Here is a 24,828-nt window from a genome sequence, read left to right on the forward strand (position 1 = left end):
TCCTGCTCTTAACTTTCCTTTAAGCTCATGCTGGGTGGCCAGCAAAAGACAGCACAGCAGGTCTCTCTATCAGGAGTGGCCACCTCTAAGGAAGGAAGAACAGCCTAGCAAATTATTACAGACAGTTCCCAACTGAGCTGACATTCTTCTGGGCACAGAGGGGCAGAGCACAGCGGTGTCCACAGGTAAGCAGTGCTTGATAAGACACCTCCAGCAGCCCTTCTCCTGTCAGCAACCACTCACCCTCAGCATCTGCTGCTGCTGTTGCTGCTGCTGCCGCAGGTACTGCTGCTGCTGCTGGTCAGGCAGTATCTGGCTGGGTCTAATTCCTGAGGGGACTCCTTGGGGACCCAAATGGTTCATCCCAGTCATCATGGGAGCCTGCTGTATTGACTGGTGAGGGAATCTGCAAGGGAAAAGGATAAGTCCATGGAGGAAACAGTTCACAAATTGTTAGCTTCTCAATTCCAAACTCATCTGCTGCCATCACCAAGACACACAGCCCAAATTGCTGCTTGCAACCTGTGCTGCTTCTATGCAGAAATGTGAGGGACACCAGGCACCTTCAAGGGCTTCAAACAACCTGCTTTTCCAGTAGCCTTAAATAACGGAGTCAGTCCATTGGTCTGCAGAGTCTCCCTGATGGATTTATGCCTGCCCACGAGCAACACAACCACCAGACTGCACTTTTAGATGTTAATCTACTGGATAGATTTAAATTCGCAACTATGACTTTCTCAGGTCATTTGTTTCATACTTCCCAAATTCATCTTTCTCTGGCTAGTAACATCATCTCCTGCTGGCAGCTAGCATCTCCAAATTTCATCCTGGCTCTGCTTCTTCTCAGGACTGGAAGCTGAATAAACATGCTCCCTGAGGGTGTAAAGGACTCAGATGCTGTGTAACACAGCATGGAGAACAGGCTTTTCACAGATTGCTGTTAGGGCTGTCTGAACAGAGCAGGGAAGCCCTTGATGAAATACAGCTTATTAACATCCAGTAGTGTGGGAAGTACCTCTGTGTGTTGCCCAAAGTGTGCCCATAGCCTGGGGCCTGCTGGTGCACATAGCCACTTGGTCTCTGCTGCATCTGTCTGACGGGATCCACCAGGGCAGGATTAGAGCTGGGGTGGGAATTCTGATACGGCTGGCCAGAATACGTAGGAGGCACCATTGTGCCTGACTGGGAAGGGTGTTGCTGAAGCCCTATGTGGGAGACGTAAGGTGTGTAACCCTGGAATAAAACAAAAACAAACCCTTTGTCAGTCACAGAGTAGGGTACAATAATTCGCAGCAAAGGAGATCATCCTCCTGTAAATGCCATCACAAAGACTGTTCATCTAGAATTCAGATTCTGCTGGCCAGAAAACAAGTGAAGCATTAAGAGATTTCAAGATTTAACAGCAGGAATGAAGAGAGTGCCCTGCACTGAAGCCAGATTCCAGTCATACCTGTGGTCACTCAGACTCACCTGGGAGGGCTGTAGTGCCCCATAGGACGGGGTTGGAGCCATCTGGCGTACTGGCTGCTGGCCCATTATGCCTTGGCCCTGCTGGAAGGCAACAGAAGAACCATTTTTCAACATCTCCAAAGGCCAGGAACACTGCTTCTCCCCTCTCAGAAGCTCCCACCAAATCCAACAAGTAGCTTCACTGATTAACCCATTAGGTTGCTCCACAGCATACAGATGCTAGTAACTTTTGCTTCACCTCAACTTGGGTAAATAAGCCACTATCATCCTATCACTCCAACACCAGGATATGCTCCTCTCACTGCCCAACAACTGCAGATGTCCCCAGTGTACCTCACTCACAGACACAGATCCAACAAAGCCAGTGGCAAATACAGAGTTGCCCAGATAAACAGACACGAGGGACCCTTCTCCAGGGCAAAGAGGGTGACAGGATTTGAGAGTTCTGGCTAGACTGGACACCCTTAATAAACAGCTAAGGCTTGCTGTGCTGTGGGGGCTGCCAAGAGCACAGTTCTGACATACCAACTTTGCTTGAAGTTGCTGCCTCAATATCTGTCCCTGGGACACTGGAGGCTGTTGTCTGTACACTGCTGGCTTGTAGGAGGGGTCAATGCCCATCATGCTTCCCATCCCTGAAGGCAGAACCCCACTATAGGGAGGACGACTCTGAACAAGTTTCCCCAGTGGCATGCGCACAGGTCTGTAGGATGTATCCAGGCGAGGGCCACCTGGAAGAGGAACAGGAACAGACTGAATAGTCATGTGTTGTTGTTGAGCCTTGGAGCTTCAGAACAACTGCTCATCAATATGTATGGAAATAGAACAGGCAGGAGGGACAAAAGTGCGTAGGACCATCTCAGACAGAGTTCTTACACGAGGTTCCCACAGAGATGCAACACACACCTCCTTCCTGCACACCTACCTGCTGGAAGAGGCTGATTCTGGGCATAGAGACCCACTGGTGACTGTCCATATGCCAGCCTAGACATAGTGCTTCCTGCTTGGTGATGCAAGAGATCCGTAGGCATGCCAACTCCATATGAAACCCCTCGGCTGGGACCCAACACAAAATCCTGCAAGGAAAAGAAGGGAGTAAAAAAGATCAGTGTGCACTGAGAACTCATGAATGGATCGAGAGCAGGAATAGTTCACAGGAGGAAGCCTGGATTCTTTGAGCTGGAAGCCTCCTTCCCACCCATCAGAAAATAAGGAAATGTTTGCACAACCCCAGGCTAGCAGGAATGGCATTAAAGCTCCAGAAAACCCAGACAAAAATTACATTTCATCTTCACCACTACTTCTCTGCAGCTCCCTCAGAAGGGAGGGCTCAGGGCTAAAATATCAGGGCTGGACACAGAAAATCCATATGTGTTGGACAGTCCATTACCTCAGTTTTGCTGGCAGACTGGTTGCGTTTCTTGGTTTTGCTCTGTTTCTTCTTGCGTTCCTCAGTAGAAGTGGCAGGATTGGAGCTTGTTTTATCAGCCTTGCTTGGTTCCACAGCCTTCTTCTCTGGCTCTAAAGCCACAGGTGTAGGAGGCTCCTCCTCTTCAGGGGGCAGAGGCAATGGCTCCAGGTAGTAACTGCGGGGCTTGGGTTTTAAGTGTGTGTGGTACAGAAGAAGCCTCTGCTGCTCCTCAAATCTAGACACCCTGCGGTCCACCCGGACTGTCCCAAACCATCCCCAGGAGAGGGGAGCTGAGTGCTTTAAGCCCTCAAACAGATCCCAAGGGGAAATCTTCTGCTTCGTAGAGACTTGCAAACCCTTTAAGACAAAAGAAATAAGAACCTCCAAGACCCCTATCTTTTCTCCTCCCACAGTAAAGGACACTTCCATCAGACCCCACTCCACGTATCCCAGGAAAAACGGAACCAAAAACCAACAAAACACAACAACCACAAAGACAGTCAGAGCTGCTCTTCCATGTGGCAATACAGCCATTTCTAAAGCCCTTCATCAACAACTGGCATTCTCCTTCATTCCACCTCTGCCAATCTCCTGCTGCACACTGGTAACACCCGTTAAGTCACATGTCAGGGATTATGGCTCTTTTTCCTTCATACAGCCACAATTACAAAATAAAAGTTGAAATAACTTCTCAGACCGTAGTAGCCTGCATTGCTGAGAATTAACACCCAGCTCTGCCCTTTTCAGACATAGTTATGCGCCAGCTTGCCTGCGTGCAGCCAGCCATTTCAGGCTTGGCAGGCAACAACGAGCTGCATACTGATGCCTCCCAAGCAATGAAGACTCAAGGCATCAGAGGACAAGGCTGCACCTGCCCTAAGGAGCTGTGATGCAGTCAGCAAAGCTCCACGTACCTCCTTCTTGAAGATGGAGTCAAAACCAGCTATTTTATTGCCTTTGGTGTCAATGAGGGATCCCTGAGGTTCGCAGGTGATGACATCCCGGGTCTGCTTGGGTAGTGGCAGCAGCTGTCGCACCTTCTCCAGGCTGTCAGACTGCCGGTCCCCCAGCTCCTTCTGCACAAATGGAGTAGAGAACTCTTCAACAACTCCTCAGAAAAACAAAAAAATACCAAAACCAACATACAAATCCCACCCGTGCTTCTGCTGGTGCCAGCCTCCACCTCTGCATTAGCTGTCATCTTTGCACCATTCAACTCAAGACCCACAGAGCCACCAGGGCAACCCCCACTGCTTTTCTAAACAACAGAACCAGTACTATGTGAGACAGATCTCTGCAGAGCAGGATGGCCACAGCACAGCATGCAGCTCCCTGTACAGGACGTGGTGCCCCTCACCCTGAGTTTCTTGACAAGATTCATGTATGCCCGCTTGTTCTCCTCCATGCTGCCCTGAGAAATGCTGGACATATCAGCAGCCAGGGTGCCGTTGATGAGAACACTCAGCATGTCCAACACAGTGGTGAAGAGCTCACTGTTGGTGAGAGCAGAAAGGTCAAAGTCACAGAAGAATCAAAGTCACTGCCATCACAGTAGCACCAGACACTACTAGGCTGCTAAAAGCAGTGCATAAAGCCAGAAGTACCGAGTGCTCTTCAGACTAGTCTCCCACGCTAATCCTCCCTTTGGTTACACTTCACAGGGTGTCCATACTCCAGTCAAAGGAGATACTGCAGATTAAGACTGACCTCCTGTCCACCCAGTCAACTTATCCAAAGAGTCCAGACCCAGCTCTCCCCTGCTTATCTCTCTGCATCTGGAAAGCAGAGTTTGCTCTGAATATGTCAGAAGAATACAGTTGGACTCCTGGACCTAACTCATAGCCTGTTATTACTCCACAGTCTCTTTCAGATGTCACACTGCTTCCCAGCAGCACCTACAAAGACAGCTAGCTTACACAAGAAAAGGGGTCATGCTAATGACTATCACCCCTTAGGAATCACATGGAGCAGAATTCAGCCAGAAAGTTACTTGTTTGACTGCATGTCCACGGTGCCACTGCTGATGATGTCCAGGAGAAGCACAGCCCATTCAGTTGTCTGCTGTGTACTGCGCTGAACTGTGTCAAACATCCCTCCCACCTAGTAGAGAAGAGTGGTTTATTAAAAAAAACACATCAAGAAGAAGCACTGAGACTAAAGAACAAGTAAGATGCCTAAATCAGAACAACTCGGGTGCTACAGGACTCCTCCTGAGAGCTCAAGGAGACTGTAAATCAGCAGGACAAACCTCAGACACAAGTTGTCATGCTGTGGAGGAGCACCAAAGCATTACAACAAGAAAATAATACTGTAACTAGTCTGCATGGCACATCTCTGAAACGGAGACCAAGGTCATGGATTTCATTGTGGCCCAATGGAACGAGAAAGTTTTTCCACAATTCCTATACCATTCCAGTGTCAAGACCCTGTGGCAGCAGGGCTGACCCCTGCTTCAAGACCATTATAGCCCTCCCAGTGTTTGTGTGCTCAAAAAAAAAAGGAGGAAAAGGTAGAAAATTCTTTACTCCATATGCAACTTCCTCGCAACTGCTCACCAAATTCAGTCGTAACTTCAGGGCCTCATGCATCAGCTGCTTGGCTTTGCAGTCATCTTGGTATTGATCTTCTCGCCAATTTGTAACAATCTAGGAGATTGAGAAGAGAGGACTGACCTCAGTTGCTGTATGTTTAGGGAAGGCAGCTTTTGCTTTCCGGTAACCAGTGACTCAGAGAAGATGGTCAACTCAAGCACCCTCTACTAACCAGGGTAAGACCTTTGCCTTTTTGGGCACAAAGAAAGACAGACAATGTTACCAAGAACTCCTTATCAGTCTGTCTGATAAGGAGTGTGTCCTGGAGGAAAGTGAGAGGAGAAGTAAGACACTTACCTGATTGACTTGATTCTGCAGTGATGTTAGAAGCCCTTCCCGCTGCTCATCCTGTCCCTTAAGGCAAGTAAGTACCAGCGACAGAAATGGCTGCTGGCTCAGCAGGGACATGCTGCAGAGAGAACAGCAATGTAGCTATGCTGTCAGGCTGTGGGAGCACAGCAAGTACTGCCTGCCCTTTCCCCAGGACTCACCTCTTCTGCTTCTGGCGGTCCCGCTCTTTGCGGGATGACGACCCCAAATGTTGTCCTTTCTCCAGTTCTTCTCCAGCAGCTTTCAGCACATGGCCCTGCACTGATGTTGGGAGCTTGGCAATCAGCGGGGCCACCAGCCACACTCCTGATCTCTCCAGAGAACTGTGATAACGAAAACAAACCAGCTTGAGAACCAACCGCTATGTAAACTTGTCTACAAGGCAGCTTCACACTGGGACTACACCTACCTGAGGATGGGTTTGGATTTGTTGCTGGCTGGGGTAGCACTCACAGAGCTACTGATACTGTTGACTCCATTGCCAGCAGAACTAGCAGAGCTGGTCTCTGCTGACTGCTGGAATACCTCAATAGTGGCCTTGGCTATATTTTCTAACAAAGAGTTCATCTCCTGGAGATAGGAAAGAAAAGAGAGTTAAGTCTTTTTAAGTCATTGGTACAAATGCAGATTGCCAGCTTGCCCATGAATGCTGTTCTTTGGGTCTGACTCCACACATCCTTCTCGGGCTTGGCATTCACAGACTCACGAACGCACCACTCTTCATTTTCTCCCTATTCTTGCTTCTGCCAGGTCACTAACCCACCCCTTCACAAGCAACTACTTCAATGCTGGCAACACACACACAGCCCTACACGGTCCCACTGTGCAAAAACTCACATTATTCGCAGTCTGCTTAATCATGAGCTGCAGCTCCAGCGAGGACTGCCTCATGGTCCACTGATCCAGATTCTGCAATATTCACACACTTCATATGAATATTTACCACAGTTCAAGCTATATCCCCAGCCCGTGCCCTCAGCTCCCGTGGTAACAACTGTCAGAACCCCTCAGAGTGGTGGACTCCACTATTCCAGTACTAGAGGAGGCAATTACTAGGACATTCCAGGACTCTGTCAGGAGCCCATACCTGTAGGATGCGTTTAATCCTCTGCCGCTGAGGATTTTCTCCTTCCTCATTGTCCAGCAGTCGGTGTGGATAACAGATGAGCTGCATCAGCCTCTGGGCCTGTGTGCTGCTCAAGACGGGATCCTGCAAGTCATTACTGTCTTCGCAGAGAGACTTCAGACATCGCTCACCTACCCACTCCTGCAAGATGAAGGCAGCATTAGAAGATGCTTGTGTCTCATGCCAAACTGGTGCTTCTGCTTTCAGTATCAGATAGATGAAAGGAAAACATCAAACTCAAAAGAGCCTTATCAGTACGCAATAATGTCTGGTAATTATCTCTCTTCATGAACTGTACTATCCTGACTCAGCCGGCATCAGACACGGCACAGCAATCATAACAAAGAAACATCAACTCTGACAAGTCAGCAGCGGAGGAACACAGTAGCTGCTGTTTCTTTTGATAAAGCATGAGTGTGATTTGACACTGCACACTCACTGCCATGCCCAGACTGCATCAACACTGCCACTTGCTCCCAAAGGTCAGAAGAAATCACTTAAATTTATTTGATCTATTTCTTGCATAGCCAAGTCCTAGAACTGTACTGAATGAAGTAATTCAGCAGCAGGGCTGCAGCTGGGGTGAAACCAGAAGGTGTCTTAAGAAAAAGCAAACCTCTTAACTCTCAGAGGGCAACAGCAAACACACTGCTGTCCTTAGTGAAGAGCATTCACCTTGCTTCTTGCTGTCTGGGAAGGGAAATATCTAACTGAATGCAAGGTGTTTATAAAGTCACAAATTATGAGAAGGTGGACAGGAAACTATTACTGTCAGCCTCTCAATATCAGCGGGTTGCCTCCGAATGTATTGTCAGGTAGCAGTTTCCAAAACAAAGGAGGTAGGTACTTCCTTACATAATTCACAGTTAGCCTGAAGCCTTCATTACCGCATGATTTTTTTTCTTATTGAAAATCAATTAGTCTCATAAATGAAAATAAAATCTAGAGAGAACTACTATATAAAACACTTCCTCAGCAGCACAGTTAAGCCTGAATCAGACAATTCTTCCCCTGAGAAGTGAAGAGGAAAGGAGAGTCTAAGCACTAAGTAAAGCATGAAGACTGGGAAAGTCTCTGACTTGAAAACCTCATGCAAGCACAGCTTATCAGTTGAACGACCTCATCACAAAGTTTCTGCTTTGCCAATACATACGGAGACCACCAGCCTCTTTCTCTCCAGCATTTCTTTATAAGACAGTCACCTCCACAGGCTCTCTGTTACTGAACCGGAGCCCTTCACCTCTCTTCACACAAGAGTGCACTGTGAAACCCTTTTCAAGCATTATGGACAACTCTACTACCCCAACCACCAGACTCAAGTTAGCAGCACTGACTCAACCTCCCTCTTGGTTCATACTCTCAACAACGTGGCTTATCACAGCTCTAACAATCAGTCTTTTCAAAGAGTCAATTACTCTTACATTTACTAATCTGAACAGGCTAAAGGGCAGACCAGCAGTTAGGTCGTAACAAACCATTAGCACCTGCAGAAATAAGTTAAAGGTTTAACAATCTACTTCTCTACCCCACCCTCATGACTAATAAAATATACGACCAAATATGAGATGAAACAGTTTCTGAGTTTGAGACATCACCATCTATGGCTTAAGGCACCTGACAGCCATTCCAGAATCCACACAGTGAGTTCTGGAGCATCTCCTGTTTGCACTGGAGGTGCTAGTGATAAGCATATCATTTCACTTACCCTTCATAGATCTATAGCAGGAGCTCTGGCACAGTCTGGTGGTACTCACTGGTGTCTGCTCAAATACTTTTTCTTACATAAACAGTTCTGCCAGCAATTGGTAGGTAACTGGCATGCTGCTATTCCCTTCCATACACACACATTCTACCTGCTGGGAATCCTTCATACATAGGCTAGAATCAGCAAGAGAAGATCTACGTCTGTTAATGTTACAGTCAGATTTCAGCAGCACCAACTATGTTGTATTCATGCTCTTAAGCACGCAGTCCCAATTCTTCCTTGGAAGCTGGTAACATTGCTGTAAAAATGAGCCATTTAATAAACAACTGCATCACAGAGCATGAGCACAGCACCACACTAAGCGGACATGCATTTCAAATTGCAGCACTGCATCTTTCCTGCTGATATAATAAATCCGTAACCACAGCCAAAGATACCCTTCAGCACCTATTTTCATTAGGTAGACGTAACGGACTTCCCAGTCAGCAACCAAATATCTCACCAGCCAAGTTTCACTTCTTCAACTATCATTTTCTCAAAGGAACAGAATTACTGATGTTGTCAGAATAGGGATGAGCAAAAGATATTTGGTTTTGTTTCCTTAATTAACTAAACAGGGCACTGCAAAGCCCAGGGATACGTTAACAGCCTAGCTGCAAGCAACACTTAAGCTGCATTCTGAGAGGCACAATTTATCACTTGAACAAGCTGTCTTTCTTAAGCTTATCTTCTTTGCCTCCAGCACACATCTCAGCAAACCGCTCCCAGCACTCCCCTCCTTGGACAAGAGCCTTGTGCTCTTGCCAGAGTAAAAAGGGATATGCAGTCCCTGCATACTGCAGCACCTAATGCTTCAGAGCTGTTTCCTTTTATTTTTTTCTCCCCCGCTTCCTTTTGTACTGGTGAGCAATCCTTAGCGCCATCACCTGGCAGAACCACATACAGCTCTCTACTGATGCTTCCCAAATACCTGCAAAGCCCAAACTGCAGAAAGCCAGACAGGGTGCATCTGTCTGCAGTAGGGATAAGGACAAGCTCAGAGATGGGACAGACTCACCTGTTGGCAGATGCTCCTCAGTACATACTTGGCATAAATATCCAGGCTAGCTGTTTCCACAGTTACTACCCGACCCCCAGCCTTCCTGGTACCCAGCTCATCATCCATCAGATCATCGACACCTCCAGGGTGGGAAAAGCCAGAGCCTTTCAGTTCTGCATCTCCTGCAAGGAAAAGGCAAGCTTTACTCAACCATCAATGCCAAACCCAAAGCCTGACCCCCAAAACACCTTGAGCTTTTGAAAACTTCCTGCAATCAGCCATCTCTCTCTGCACACACAAGAAAGCAGACCCCCCTCTGGTCTTTTATACAGCCAGCACATCTACCCCTATGTAAAAAAAAGCACCATCTCCCACAGCCTCCCCAAAACATTCAGGTACACACCCAGAACAAAGACAGCCTTCAGAACTGCAAAGACTGCTCCATCCACAATACGATTCTGGGAAGCTGCCAGTAAGTGACGATCACAAGAAGAACGGATCCCCACCGTGGGTTTGTCTGCAAAGAGGACAATAGGGAAGGGCAATACTCAGGAAGAAAGAAAGGCACAGACTCCAGAGCTGCTATTATTATGCACAAGCCAGTACCACAGAATCAAACTCAGAGAATCCCGAGGCTAGTCCTTTTTTCAGCTGTAACATGGGGTCAATTTAATTAAGCTTCACGCAGCACAGTGCCAATCATGCCATGACAACTGAACCATGAAATCCAAATGGGCAGCAGTGCCTGTGACATGAACTCCAACAGTAACCTAACCTAGAACATGGGTTGGATTTAGAGATCTGAGCTATAATGATACTGATGAGGAGCCAAAAACAGCTTTCTGGACTGGTTCCATCATCAGACAAAAAGGGAGCGATGTAAAATAACAGCTTCTGGCACCAAGCTAAGAGGGTCTACAATGCTCTAGACAAGAAAAAAGAAAAAAGTAATCATTACTCTAATGGCTCAGTGACAGCAAAGCCACCTCTACTGGTGGGTTACTGGCCTCCAGAGCCTCCACCCCCAACATGCCAAGCTACCACAGAGTGACATAAATGGAAGAATATTGTTCTTTGTCCTCTGCAGAAAGCAATGTATGAGGCTTTGCCTGCTTCATTCTAAGCAGGCAGGTCATGATCTCTAATCATAGGGTCCAGCATCTCTTTTCTTGGGGTGTGAGAGCCTCAGTACTTTCACAATAAAGAAAGACTTCACTTTCATTCACTTACTGCCATCTTGCTGGCATGGGTTCAGCTGCGGAGTCTTAAACAGATGGAGTAAAATCCGGCAGGTCAAACGTGCTCCTGGTTCAGAGTCTTGTTCACTGCAGGCTATGTAAAGAAAACAGTCAACTGAGATTTCTTAAGTGCTGGGACAGCTGACTCTGAATCTAAAAGCTATTCATAGTGCACTGCCCTGGAGCAGCCAGTTGAGAGGCTGCAGCAGCTTTATTGTATTTGCAGATAGGGAGCATGTGCAGCAATTAACATGCAAGTGAGCAAATACATCAGTATTATCCCCAGTGACACGCACTGCATTCTGTTTGCTCCATCTTTCCTACTTCACCCTGTCAGAGCTTGGATGCTGCAATCCCCAGAGCACACTGGGAAGGCTGGTGTTAGAATGAGGCAGACTGGCTTTGGCACTATGGGCATCAAGTGGTCAGCTAGCTGCTGTAGCCAAAATGCTAACTTGAATCTCACCACAGCAGCAGGAACCGCTCTGCTGGAATTCAGGGCTGAGTGTACTAGTCAGGCAACGTAGCTGAACACATCAGCCCACGCTGAGTTCAGCTTTTGCACAAACTCCAGATAGAGAGATCACAAAAAACTTTAGCATTACCAGTTTTTGAAGAAAAAGAAAAGGCCAGAAACTCTCTAAAACAAAATATTCAATTCTCAAGTACTATACTATACCATAAGAATTGGAGGCAAGTTGCACAACTATGAGGTTCACTAAACATTCAATAAGCACAGTCTCTTGTGCCAGCACTGGGAGCAACACCTGCTTGCTGTAGGGATGCACTTACCAGCATTGAGGAGTGAAGGGATAGCAGCACAGCGAATGAGGTCCTCCAGCAGCAAGCACTGCCGGGCAATGAGAATGGCAACAAAGGTGGCCAAGGAGTCATGGAAAGACAAGTCACTGACCTGGAAGAGATCAGCCAGTGATCACAACAGAGTCTCATTCCTCATTCCCTCCTCTAACTAGGAACTAGCAGAGGAAGCACCCATAACCAGGATCAGCCCAGGCTGCAATAAGCACCAAACGGTAGCTCTGGCATTCAAAGCCTTTTCCCTGTTTTCAGAAGGCAAAACTTCCATCCCTCGTTCATCTCCACCTCCTCCCGATGAATCCCTTCACTCCCGATTCCTTTCCCCCTTTCAAATGTTTGCACTTGCATCAACATTGCAGAGGAGATCATTGAAACCACAGGTCCCATTATTGGAGGAACAGCACAAAGCTTTAAGCACACCCAGCCACTCGGCGCTTAGAGACTTGCAGTAACCAGTCAGTTCGGCACACAGGATGGCAATGTCATTCACCCTGTTAAGTAAATAAATAACAGAAAAGCAGAAGGTCAACACTGCTACTCAGGCACACAGCTGGGGAGTGATTCCCTAAGGCACCTCAGCTTTGGCTCCTTCTTCCTTTCTCCCCAAGACAGACAAACAAAGGCTACTGTCTTTCTTTATCCCCACCTAAAGATCTCAAGAGGACCATGAAAGCTCTGCTTCTTACCTGTCTGGGTCATGGTGCCCCACACACACATGCATAAGTGCATTACAGACAAAACTGTAGCGGTTTGCTGGGTTTTCATTCAGGCTCTTGCCCAGATTGGTGTATGTGAAGTTATGTGCAGATGGATTTTCAATAGTGTCAATCATGAACTCTGGTTCCCATAGCATGTTGGAATCAGATGGCTCAACGTTGCAGTAAATTGTGTTCTTCACCTTGGAGCAGAAGTCACTAAATAGGATAAGAAAGAAGATTAGGAGCACAAGAAAAAACCCAACCCTGTTTCCACTGAACTCTGGTAAGCAAAGCAATCCCATGTTAAGATAAACACTGCCTTGGGCAAGATTGTGTGGAGATCAGCTTGTACCACAAAGACTCACACAGATGAGGTGCTTCTTTATTGTGAGAGTACTTGGAAGTTACTGGGAGGGCACAGTGTGCACAGCATGAGAATGGGTCATTCCAGGTCAGACTGGAGAAGCATCTAGCTCAGCCTTTGGTGTCCACACAGCCAATGCCCAGAGGAGTTTTTAAGAGCAAGACAGGCACGTTCAAACCACCTCTCATCCATCCACACACCACCCCACACACCCAAACTTATCATGTGCTTTTTGGAATCAGGTTCCCAAAAAACAAAAGGTACAATTGCACCGTGATTTATATGGCAGCCCAACGATGCCCTCCATTCTGTTCTCCCATTTCTCCTCAAACAATAACTCACATTCCATTTGCTTTTTGACTGCTCCTGAACACTGAGAAGACATTTTCACTGATGTATTTACCACAATCACAAGATCATTTATCTGAGCGGTAATACATATCCATTGCTCTGTAGGGTTAGAGAGGCAAGGAGGACGATCCTATGTGCATTATTTTGTCTAATGACACTAAATTTCATCTGCCAGTTTATCATCCAGTCATCATTATTGGGCTCTACTGACTTGCAGGCACTTTGAATTTCATGTGATTGATAACAGCTATATCAAAAACTTTGATATCAGCATTCATACAACCTTTGATATGCTGAAGAACACAAGCACTAGCAGAGTCCTGTGGGGCTTCTTCAGAGAGTGATCACCCTCAAAAATGATACTTCTTCCTACTCCTTGCCTCAGCCTCTAGTCTATTGTTTGCCTGCAAGAGGACATTCCCTTTTATCTGTAGCTGTTTACATTAAAGGGTTGTTGAATAGCTTTTGGGAATACAGTTACACTGATATCATGTTTCTCATTTCCATCTGTGTGATGGCTGCTGTGCAGAACTCCAATGCACTTCCTCCTGCTCTCAATTCTGTCAAAAAAAGACTTTAAAGGCACTCAGCAGCCAGGAGCCCAACCAGCTCATGCCAAGGCAAAAACAACTCTCACAGCCCCTCAACAGGGGTAACACCTGAGCTTAGATATCCCTGCCAAACACCTGCACTGAAACACTAATAGAGAGCAAGCGCTGAGGGAAAAGACAAAATAGGCACTCATCCCAAAACTTCCAGTCCCTACTGAGAGCATCTCTCAGACAGTTCTACCAAACAAGATCACACACAAAGCTTCACACCAAGGCACTATACTAGCAAGCATCCACAGCACTCCACCTGTCTCAGACTCACCTGAAAAGCTCTCCAAATTTACTTTTGAGGTGACTGCAGGAGGTATAGAGGTCGTAGAGATAGGCCAGGATACAGCGCTCTGCTGAGGAGCCATCCGAGCGGTTCATGCCGTGTTTCACCACCCCACACAGACTGTATAGAGACAAAAAAAAGCTGCAGCAACATAACAAGAAAATCTGAAGGAATACAGACTCCTTACACAGAATTCAGAGCAGCAGTGCTAATGGGACAACAAATCCCTTTCCCCTCAAATTCTGTGAGCTGAACCCTCAAGCATAAAGCTGCTACTTCTTAGAACAAAGATACATCCCTGCCCTTTATAAGTCCCTTCCACGTGATGATGGGAAGGTCCCCTTACCCTTCAAAGACCTGAGCCATCTGGTCCTGGTTCAGTATAAGGCAGGAATGGTAGTGCCGCAGCACAGCCACGATGCACAGGCACAAGCTGGTGGTGTAGCTGCCAACAAGGTCGGAGGATTTCAACAGCAGTTCTGCCTCCACCACGCTCAGTTCATTCAGCAACTGCACCCAATGACAGAAAAACCCTTCAACAGCCACAGGGGTAAGGAATGGTCAGAGATGGAATATATTCTATAGGGCCTGCCAGGGAAAGGGACTGGCATGCACTTTCTGCCTTGAGATGTGACCCTGGAACAGTTAGTGCTCAGCATTCAGGCACAGCATCTCAGGTAGTACAAGAGCAGGTCAGTGCCTGGGTGTCAGAGATATGGCCACAGATGGTAGCAGACAGCTTTTCTGGTACTCCTGTCCTGCACAAGCCTCACTGTAGATGGAGATTTCACCTTTTTAAGGCTTATAATCTCAATTCCATTGGCAGACATAGCAAGGCTTCAGAAAACAAGTGTCAAAGGCTTATAAAACAGCAACAGAATTTTAGCAGGAACTGGAAGGCAGCCTGTGCTGTCACACACCAAGGATCCTTCCAGGAGAGGAAGGCAGGAAACTAGCCAGAGAAACACATTCCCCTCCTCACTCAGAAAAAGGCCTTGCTGAAGAGGTGCAATGTAAATCCTTTGGAAACAACCCTGAAAACCTTTGGAAGAATAATCATTCCAACAGGGCACATAAGACTATCTGCTGCAAACAACCCATTCCTAACAGCTGCAGCCCAGGAGAACTGCAATGACTATCAGTTCTGACCACCTCCACAACACAGGTCAGAGAACCCTAACAGAAGCCCAGCTATCACAGCACGTATCTCCTGCCTTTCAGGCTGATGAACTGATTCCCCAGGGAACACTTCAGCACTGTGCTTACCTGGATGGCAAAGTCGATAAGACCACTGATATTGAGTGAATACTCCATCAAGTCAAAGATGAACTGCACATGCTGTACCAGAGGCAGGTGGTAGGACATGCCCAAGGCAAAGCTGGTGATCTGTTCCAAGACATTGCGGGATACCTGCAAGTGTAAGGTGACACATTGTGCTATCTCCCCTTGCAGAAGCCCCTCAGCAGCCCCAACACCTCTTCCCTGCAGGAAGCTGTCCTCAGTAACACAAAGAGATTCAGTCAGGGCCCAAAGAGGACAGCAGTCTTGAAGGTTTCATACCTGAGATGTGACTTGGTGCTGATCAAAGTGAGAAAGGTGCTGGAACTTTGCAAAGATATCTTCAGCTGTTGGGAATGCTTCTGGCTTGCTCTTTTTCCTCTTCTGGCCTTCCTCTCCACCTACAAAAATTGAGAGGACTAGAAAATAGTATCAGGCTACCTTCCTCATCAGAAGAGGAATAGAAAACAGTCATCAGCACATGCCAGGCCCTCAGCAAGACCAGACACTGCCAAGCAGCATGGCCAAAGAACCTGATCCTCCACCTGTAAGCTGATAAGGACCATTATGAATTCACAACAATAAACTGTCAAGGGAAGAATTTCTAGCCAAAGAATGACAGCACAGTTAACATCTAGCTTATCCTGAGTGAAGGGGGAAAATATATTCCCCCCCATTTAGAAGAAACACTGACTCCCTGGTGAGAACAGTTGTTCTGGACTGGAGATGGCTCAGCCCAGAAGCCTGTTAGAGCATGCCACCTTTGAAGAATCACACCATGTTTCAAGTTGGCTTTCAAGAATCAGGCCAACAAAAAGAAAAAAAAAATCCTGAAGCCAGATTCTCAATCAATAGAAATTAGAGGTTTCCTAGCAGTATTGACACAACTATCCAAACCTGCCACCCTAACCAGCATGCTTAGCATAACAGCACACACTACACTGAATCAGGGTATTTGCCTAACATTCACAGGCAAAGCTCCCGCTGCTTTTGTGCAAAGATTTAAATGGTAGAGCTTAAGAAAATAAAGTTTGAAAATGCCACGATTTTCGCCAGGGTCTCACTCTGAAACTGACATGACTTAAGCACCTACCGAAGAAGGTAGATTCAATGGAACACATCTAGGCAGGAGGAAACAAATCTTATTCGCTGCTCATTATTATTTGAGAACAGAGCACCATCCCAGACAGTCAGTGACTGATACAGCCAACCAGGCACTGCAGATCATATGAAATCCTTTCATTGTGAGACTCCAGACAAAGGAGGCAGTCAACTGGAAAGACTGGCTCAAGCAATACTGACCTGTCTCTGCAGTACTCTTTCTGTTTAAAACTTTTAGGATGTCTTTGGTTATTTTCTTGATTGTATGCCGAGCATCGTCCCGTTGTTTTCCAACCCCAAAAAGAACTACCAACCGTTGGTTACATTCATGACTGCATGATTCCTCCTGGGGAACCAAGAGAAAGAACTGCATTAGCAACTATCAAGCTGAATACTTTAATCTTGTTTCACATCTGGATCTCATAAAAGCAAAGAGAAAGCTTCATCTCAGAAGCTGCTCTGGGAGTAAGCAAAGAGGTGTCTTAAGTAGATCACTCTCCTGCAGCAATGCAGAAAAACATGACTGCACTCCTCACCCACCCACAGTAACAGAACAGAAAGAGATCAGGTTCAACTCTGTTCAGTCAGGTTCATGCTTACAGTAGTGCTGCAGGGAAACACAGCAGCCTGGTTATCAGAGCACAAGGCAGCAGCAGGAAAAGGGTTACGAGCAGGTCTCATACCTGAGGAATAGGAAAGTGTGTTGCATACTGGATGTGTCGAGGCTGGTCATACAGAGATGCTAGCATTCCTTCTGCAGACTTGTCCTTCAGCAGAGGCTTTGCTTCCTTTTCAAGATCTGGTTTCTCAGGGGAAGGGCTGGCTTTAGATTCACAATGCATTGGAGGAGAAAACATCTAGGAAGGTGCAAGAACAACAAATCAGTTAGGGAACGTGGTCATGCCATAATTAAGACAGGTGAAAGAAGCCAAGAAGAACTTTTCACAGTGTCTGCTACCTTACAAGTTAGACACTTCCAACATATCAGCTCTACAGTAGAGAGGGAGAACCCACACATGTCCCTGGTGCTAGCACAACATAATCTACTTATGAGTAGCAGGCAAAACAGCAAGCACATACCGAAAAATCTGTTTTCTCCATGTCATCAAAGATCGTGCTGGAATTGTGGTCAATGTCCATAGGCTCAGAGAGACCCGTGTCCTGAGAACAGACAGAGCAGCTTTACATCTCAATAATACACCAGGAAACAAGACAAGACTCATTTACTGCAGCACCCCACTTCCATGTTGGACAGTGACAGCAGTTTGCCAACAAGGATGATGCCTGGCAAACGAAACTCAGCCAGAATCACATATGCTGCAAACACCTGACAACACAGACTGGCCTTGCATAGCACTTGATATGCTGCTCAGAGTAAGATTTTCCTGTCTACCCTGTTACATTCTGCAAGACCTTTCTACCCACTTAGAACACAAGCCTCTACTTTTGCAACTGAAGTGCTAAGGAAATAGCTTGGGGAAATGAGAAACATGAGTCACTGGTCCATCTTCCAGCAAGTAATAGCAAGGAGTCTGCAAAGCTGGTATGAGTGGAGAAGCAGAACAAGAGGAAGCACATAAAAGAGCTGCGTATCTTGTATTCTCACCTCTAGCTTGATCCCACTGTTTCCTTCTGTCTCCTTCCTGTCATGCTCCTCAGCAGGGTCATCAAAGGGTGAGGGAGGACGAGGTCCATGAGAATCCATGGCAAGATCACCCCGGGAGATGAGTGTGCACATGTAGATATTGTGAGAGAAGACATCATGTCGGATTAGCTCACAGAACAGCAGCACCAGGTTAAAAAACTCCACCTTCTCATTCTCCTTCCCAGGATCAGCTGAAAGGAGAGCAAAGACAGACAGTGCTATCAGAGTTCCTCCGTAACACTAAGAGCAGCAGCAGATACCACACCTACACCCACAGAGAAAGCATTTCTAGAGATCTCAATACTCTAAGTGACTGATACACAGTTCTGAGACTGCAGCAGAAGTCAGAACCAGAAAGCCCACCTTCAACAGGTGGCAAATAAAGAAGTGAAAATCTTTCCATTTAGAGGTACAGGATTTTAGACTGAAAGTGCCATCCCTGGGTATACAAACACACAGTTCCCCGCATCATTCAGAATTGTATCCTGCCCCCTTTAATTAATCTGCTTGTAATAATTACACTGAGAGGTTACTTCAGAGCTTTGTCACTTACAAGTTAGAAACTCTCAGCCCAAATTAACTCCAAACTAGCCTATGCTCATTTATTCTTGGTCAACATTCAGCTAACACGGGCTTCTGCATTACCTTCCTCCCCAAAGCGTGCTCTGGACTGCAAGGAAGCCAGAGAGATAAAATGGGTAAATCCAGGACTTACATACAGAAAAACAGCATACGAGGTCAGAATTTGCAAAAGCTAGAAATGATGAGACTAAAAATTCTTATTACATACTTAGCATAGGAGCTTGAGTGTCAAGGAACTGCATAAGAACATCCTGAAAGACAGGAGCACTCGCTGCTGAGAGAGAGCCTGATGAGATGGAGCCTTTCTCATCCACAACTTCCGAGTCCCCACATCTCTGCAGAAACAGACAGAAGTACCAATCATTGTCCCTGAAGAGAAACTCAATGTTCATAAACTCGAAAAAAATTAGCCTGCAAGAGATTATTCCTAGCTTGCACTTATGGGAAAGCTATCATACAGGTTTTTGTAAGCTACTTTATAGTCTCCAAGCATGCAGCTACTTCTGCACCATAAACACCTGACTGTCTTCAGAAGCATCCAAAAAATGGAATAGAGAAAACAAAACTTATGACCTGCTTTGGGTTAGACAGAGCAAATGCCACAATTAACAGTGCAAGCATTAAGAGGTTGATCAGCCTTCGGTTTTCATTGTTGCAACACACTGAAGGTATGTAACCTCTGCTCTGCTTTACTGCTTCTAGTCTTCTAGGAATAAGGATTTACCTCAGCCTCTATCTCTGCTTGACGCTTCTCCAGGAGTTTGGCCACAACCATAGCCCTGTGGCGCCCAGAGCGTTTATAGCTGACAGCCCATTCACACAGCAAGGCCACCACTGCATCATCATCCGGGGAGATCTGGTGAGATGGAAGAGCTACTGTGAGAATGTGAGTCAAAAAGAAAAGGTGGGCAGCCCAAAGGCCTTAGGCAGGATATCACAGACATCTTAGGCATACAGTGAAACACAGTTTTTCAAGAGCATTATACCAAATATGCAAGCTACCAGCCTTGCAGCTCACTTCCAGGAAGCAATGCAGTGAACAACATAAACAGGTCACTCCCTTCAATTAGCTGTATGGACTGTCTCAGACTCATGCACATTTGTTAGCATACACTTAGACTAGTGCACAACCCCTCACTGTCACTTTAGTACCTCCCCAGCTTAAGGCTGCACAAAATTGTTTTCAACAGGATCTGGATCTCTTGGCCATAGGCCATCACCAAGTCAGCTCTCGACAAATACAGGACAGTAAATATGAAATATAAGAACACAGCCAATTTCAAGATAAGGCCCAGCAGCAAAATCCCAAGGTGGTACCTCATGACTGTCCTTGGTTGGACCCAGCCCAAAGATTCTGTTATATAAGGAATCCAAAGAGTTGCTGAAGTCAGATCTTTCAAAGCTGTGACTGTCCAGAACTTCTAAAGTGTGCAAGACACGGCCAATGGTGAAACCTGGAAGAGAAAAGAAATTCATGTTTCCCAACTGCTACAAGAGTCTCTTCAGTAAAACAGTTTCTGAGAGCTTGCTGCTCAGGAGACTGCCTAAAAAAAGCTGTACCAGTCAGGAAAGGATGCATCTAGCTTAGTATCATGTCTCTCAGAGGCCAGCAGCAGATGTTAGGGGAAAGCATCAGAACATGGCATGCATAACAAACTACCATCCTCTGGCACAAATTTTCAGCTTCCAGTAACAGATACTCCTGCTATGCTCAGGGAAACCGACCCACTCAAGATTCTGTACTAAAAGAATATCTGTTTGGTTCTTTTCATGGCTGACAGTGAATACCGTAGGAAAAATAAAGAAAATAATCAGACAGAAAGCTTACAAGGATAACCCATAGAACAGGGGAGAACAACTTTAACCTACAGCAAGTTACCTGCTGTGGTTTCCTGACACTTGTCAAAGGACCAACGAACCTCCACAGCTTGGCCACGTTCTTTAATCTGCTGCTCAATTTCACGGAGCTTTGCACGAACCTAGAAGCACCAGACTTGTGTAAACATTCAAGAGGACATCTTAGAAGTCCTGCATAAAAAGTGATCATAAAACAAAGAAGGCAACAGTAGTTCTACTCAAGGATAGATTTTGCCCATCTTCCAAAGACACCACCTTGCTTACTGTAGAAAGGGAGCAGATAATTCCCTAGGAGTGTGACAGCATCTCTGCTTGTGCTCATCACACAACAGAAAAAGAAAACCCTGGAAGAGCTACAACACAGCTATGGACAACGAGATCTCCCTTTCCTGAATGCTGCTCACCTGCTGCGTAAAGGCTGAATTCCCTCCTGGCATGGGCAAGTTGGATGGGGCTATAGGCAGGTGGTCCAACGGAGAGCCAGTCTTTATCCTGCTGTCAGTCAGTGAGTAATGCCACACGAGGGCACTTGGGCAACACAAAATTATACTCTGCAACAAACAGACAATTTAGTATCACTGAGCAAATCAAGGGCAAAACACTCAATGTTAAACTACTCTCTGCAGAATCACATCCTTATCCTACTACCCAGTTATTCATCATGTTGCATTTACTATTTTTCAGTGTTTGTTAGGTTTTTTCTTTTTTTTTTTTTTTTTTTTTTGGTGGTTATTTGCAGCTTTGAATGAAAAACTCTTCAAGGTAAATACTGAAAATAGAAAGGAAAAGACTCCAGAGTGGAGTTCCAGGTTATCCACAACACCAGCACTTCTTTGTAGATCTCCCTGCTGCTTCTGAACAGGTTATTTTCTTACAATTCACGCTGTCAACACACAGGCCAACTCTCCTGGCCCAAGAGCAGCATTTACTTTGCTGACTTACAATGCTCATCAAGCACCAAGTGTGAGAAGAAAAGTGAGTCAACAGACCTACATTCATTCCACTGCATTATTTAATAATGATGATTATAACAACAATACTCTTGTACGTGTTTCCATTCTTTTATGATCTTGTACAGACACCCACACAGACGACACTTCATTTAATGATTTTTAGGATACAGCCTTAAAACCTCTGGCTCATGAGAAGCCAGGCATTCAGATGAACAACGAAGGCTGCTATAAACACTCCAAGCAAAGAATCCATCAACTCTCCAAGACACCTGAACAGAAGGTAGTATCATACACCCTTAGAAATGCATGTTTCCAGCTTGACTTCACCCAGGTCCAGCTTCCAGCTATTAGATTTTATTCTGCCTTAGCCTTACTTACTATCTGCATTTCAGAAAAATCTGTAGATGGTTTCTCAGATAAGCTCTTCTGATATCTAGTAAATATAACCAAATCCTAATTAAGTAATTGCAAATTGAACTTTTAAAGCAGGTTGTATACAAGCTTTACATCAGCCAAACCTTGGAGGTGTATCCATACTCACATGTTTTCCCTACAGTGAGCTTCCAAACACAGGACTTGCATGTTCAAAAAGCAATGTTTTACCATACAGAAACTAGAACAGTAACGTTTTAAAATGAATGTGAGTAAGAAAGGCTTAGCAGAAATACAAAGGGGTTATTTATAACCCCCGCCGTGCTCTCTAGGCTCTTATAGAAGGAATCTTACTTCTAGTCAGCTAGGAATTTTCTTTCTATCCTCTTTGTGAGCTGGCTGGCTGCTTCTTGATCCTGTCAAGTGCTCCCTGAGCTCAGTTTTTCTGTTGAGCTGCAGGTTCCCAAGCTCTGTGCTTTCTTCCTTTCCACCTCCTGCTCCATCCTGCACTCTCTGGAAGCTTCTCTGCTTTAACATGCTCCTTTGCTCCCTTGGAAGGGGACAATCTCCAGTGCTTGTATAAGGATCCACCTGACCATGCAACTCCCCTCGAAGGAGAAAAACACAAACATGAACAACTACACTGAACAGATCTCACCTATCTCCCTCTGACACAAAGTACACCGTTACACAATAGTATTTGCCTTTAACATAACTATCATTGAAACTTCAGCAACCTTGCCCTTTCACTGTGAGGCAAGGCTTAATTCCAAGTATAAAGACCAGAAGTTCAGAGTCATGCCTTTTTGTAGTCAGCTGTCACTTCTGACAGTGTGATCTGGCTCACCGGTTAAAATTCCTCCATGTCAAAAGGTGGGAGAGTTGGTCTTTTCTGTTTTGTTTTGGTTTATTTGGGTTGACATTTTTTGTTTTGCTGGTTTAAACTAAAATTACCAAGTGCTGCTCTTCATTTCTGGCACAACTTCATTTCCTAGCTGACAACTTGTTAATGACACACACACAACAGTAGGAAAAACATCCTTTTTTCTCTTACTCTCATTTCTGCAAAGCATTCCCAGTCATGTGAAGTGCATGTAAACAGAGCAAAAGGCTCTGCTCTTCTTACACAAGTCAGTTAAGGGCATCGCTGCTGCACTGTAGTCTGGAACTAACACACTGTAACACATCAGCAAATACTTGCCCTTTGACAACTCACAGTTTAAAGCTTCCACACTCAGGAATTTACCATCTCTGGCTGCAGTGTATTGGCATACAATATGAACTGTTCCTGCTGACCCTGCTGTCATCAGTTACTACTCAGACCTACCTGGAGGATGCAGCTGAGCCCATACACCACTGGTCGGTGCTGGGGGCACAGCAGTAAGTCGCTAAAAGGGCTGGGAGGAGGATTCCCTGTAGCAGGCTGAGGGGTGGGAGTTGAAGGAAGAGCATTCCCTGTCTGCGTAGACAGGATGTGGGGTGGGTGCCCACCAGCACCATCCAGCTGCATAGCAAGCCTGCGGGTGCAGAAGTAGGCCAGACGTCTGGACAGGTAGGCAGACTGCACAAACTCTCCAGAGTACTATAGGAAAGAGCAAGGTAAGAAAGTCCTCATTACAAGCAGCACTGGAGAAATCCCTGGCCCTCCCAAAATTGTATATGGTGCACTACTGCATATACTATCACAGGTACTACATGGGCAGGGATTACCAGGTTTAACAAAGGGAAACAGAGTGTGGGAGAAAATAAAAAGCCAAAAAAAAAAAAAAAAAAAAAAAAAGCAGGATTAAAAAGAAGCCCTTGCATTAACTAGGAACGATGCTCTGGCAGAAGGACACTCCCTAGTATTTACAGTAAAAAAACAGCTGACCAACCCTTAGTCAGGAGCGAACTGACAACAAACACATCAGTGCCCTGCTGAAGCAGTGTGTGTTTCTCACCCGCAGCAGCAGGGGTAGGAGCATTTTCAGGAATTCATCCTCTCCTGATCGTATCTTCTCAAAGCACTCAAGCACCCACGTCAGGAACTCATGTCGGTCCAGCATGCCATCCTGCACAAAGACAGAGCAAATAGACAAGAGATGAAGCTACACTCTCAACCAAGTACCATGGAGTGGCAGCAACCGCTTGCCTACTGATACCAGAAATAACCCTAGAGATTTGCACAATTCTGTATTGCTCTTGTGAGCTCTGAGCTACATTAACCCACAGAAATCTATTTATAGAAAGAGAACCTTGGGAAAAAATAAATCACTTTGAGTACGCTCCCTAGTGCTTTCTGCTCACACACACAGCCCCTCACCTGGAACATGAACATGGCAAGTTTCTCGTTGTAGTCCCACTGCTTCAAAGCTTGTTCCACCTCCTGGGGCATTGGCCCAGCTGGTGACCCACAGCTTTGCCCTGGGAGCTGTCTGTAAAACTCTGCGATTTTCTGCAGCTGTTCTGACAGGTACTTGGTGATGATCTGAGTCCATTCTGGAGAAATGAAACAGGTTAGCAATGAGTGCGGCACTGAACAGAAGGAGGAGAACCAAGGAGCAGGCTGGTGTCCAGGTGGGAATCCAGAGGGGCTCCTCTCATATGAGAACAGTGAAAGGTAAAGAAAAGCATCATATACTATCCTTGCTTTTGGACAGGGAGCAACAGTGAGAAAGGGGCAACCACAGAGTAAATAATGCAAGAAAAAAGACCTGAGTTTGGGAGGTGGGGTAGGAATTTACTTTGTACTAGAAAAAATGTGAAAACCCATTTCTCAGCATCTGTTATTGAGAATCAGCAAGCAGACAAGATGCTTTCCAGTACAGAGCAGCATTAAGCCAGCCTGTTTGAGCATCCTCAACCACCTGCCAGACAGCAGGAACACTTCAGCTCTGACTCATTTTCAATCTATTTCAGAAAGAAGTGCAAACCTATGATCACCTTTTTTTTTTTTTCTTTAATATTAATTACTTTTTCATGAAAATCTAACTATATAAGAGAGAAATTCAGTGCATGAAATGACAGCATGATT

General features: G+C 45.9%; 1 protein-coding gene across 1 annotated transcript in view; it reads right to left on the reverse strand.

Moving 5' to 3' along the window:
* Positions 1-24,828, reverse strand: part of MED12 (mediator complex subunit 12) — a 33,596-nt gene that overhangs the window by 5,066 nt on the left and 3,702 nt on the right. The window contains exons 5-41 of the mRNA XM_015860124.2: positions 24,118-24,293; positions 23,756-23,866; positions 23,143-23,397; positions 20,895-21,041; positions 20,513-20,612; positions 19,951-20,087; positions 19,358-19,489; positions 18,842-18,968; positions 18,013-18,242; positions 17,487-17,567; positions 17,090-17,263; positions 16,608-16,752; positions 15,588-15,706; positions 15,294-15,437; positions 14,374-14,537; positions 14,016-14,147; positions 12,416-12,643; positions 12,076-12,220; positions 11,703-11,823; positions 10,903-11,004; positions 10,076-10,189; positions 9,691-9,854; positions 6,890-7,069; positions 6,640-6,711; positions 6,212-6,372; positions 5,964-6,125; positions 5,770-5,881; positions 5,437-5,526; positions 4,872-4,981; positions 4,239-4,374; positions 3,796-3,957; positions 2,861-3,238; positions 2,396-2,546; positions 1,996-2,201; positions 1,471-1,551; positions 1,016-1,233; positions 244-406 (exon numbers count right to left, since the gene is read on the reverse strand). Coding sequence (XP_015715610.1) covers positions 244-406; positions 1,016-1,233; positions 1,471-1,551; positions 1,996-2,201; positions 2,396-2,546; positions 2,861-3,238; positions 3,796-3,957; positions 4,239-4,374; positions 4,872-4,981; positions 5,437-5,526; positions 5,770-5,881; positions 5,964-6,125; positions 6,212-6,372; positions 6,640-6,711; positions 6,890-7,069; positions 9,691-9,854; positions 10,076-10,189; positions 10,903-11,004; positions 11,703-11,823; positions 12,076-12,220; positions 12,416-12,643; positions 14,016-14,147; positions 14,374-14,537; positions 15,294-15,437; positions 15,588-15,706; positions 16,608-16,752; positions 17,090-17,263; positions 17,487-17,567; positions 18,013-18,242; positions 18,842-18,968; positions 19,358-19,489; positions 19,951-20,087; positions 20,513-20,612; positions 20,895-21,041; positions 23,143-23,397; positions 23,756-23,866; positions 24,118-24,293 — 5,630 coding nt within the window. The remainder of the gene's footprint in view (positions 1-243; positions 407-1,015; positions 1,234-1,470; positions 1,552-1,995; positions 2,202-2,395; positions 2,547-2,860; positions 3,239-3,795; positions 3,958-4,238; positions 4,375-4,871; positions 4,982-5,436; positions 5,527-5,769; positions 5,882-5,963; positions 6,126-6,211; positions 6,373-6,639; positions 6,712-6,889; positions 7,070-9,690; positions 9,855-10,075; positions 10,190-10,902; positions 11,005-11,702; positions 11,824-12,075; positions 12,221-12,415; positions 12,644-14,015; positions 14,148-14,373; positions 14,538-15,293; positions 15,438-15,587; positions 15,707-16,607; positions 16,753-17,089; positions 17,264-17,486; positions 17,568-18,012; positions 18,243-18,841; positions 18,969-19,357; positions 19,490-19,950; positions 20,088-20,512; positions 20,613-20,894; positions 21,042-23,142; positions 23,398-23,755; positions 23,867-24,117; positions 24,294-24,828) is intronic.

The sequence above is a fragment of the Coturnix japonica genome, chromosome 4 (genome assembly GCF_001577835.2).
Source record: "Coturnix japonica isolate 7356 chromosome 4, Coturnix japonica 2.1, whole genome shotgun sequence".
Classification (NCBI taxonomy): Eukaryota; Metazoa; Chordata; class Aves; order Galliformes; family Phasianidae; genus Coturnix; species Coturnix japonica.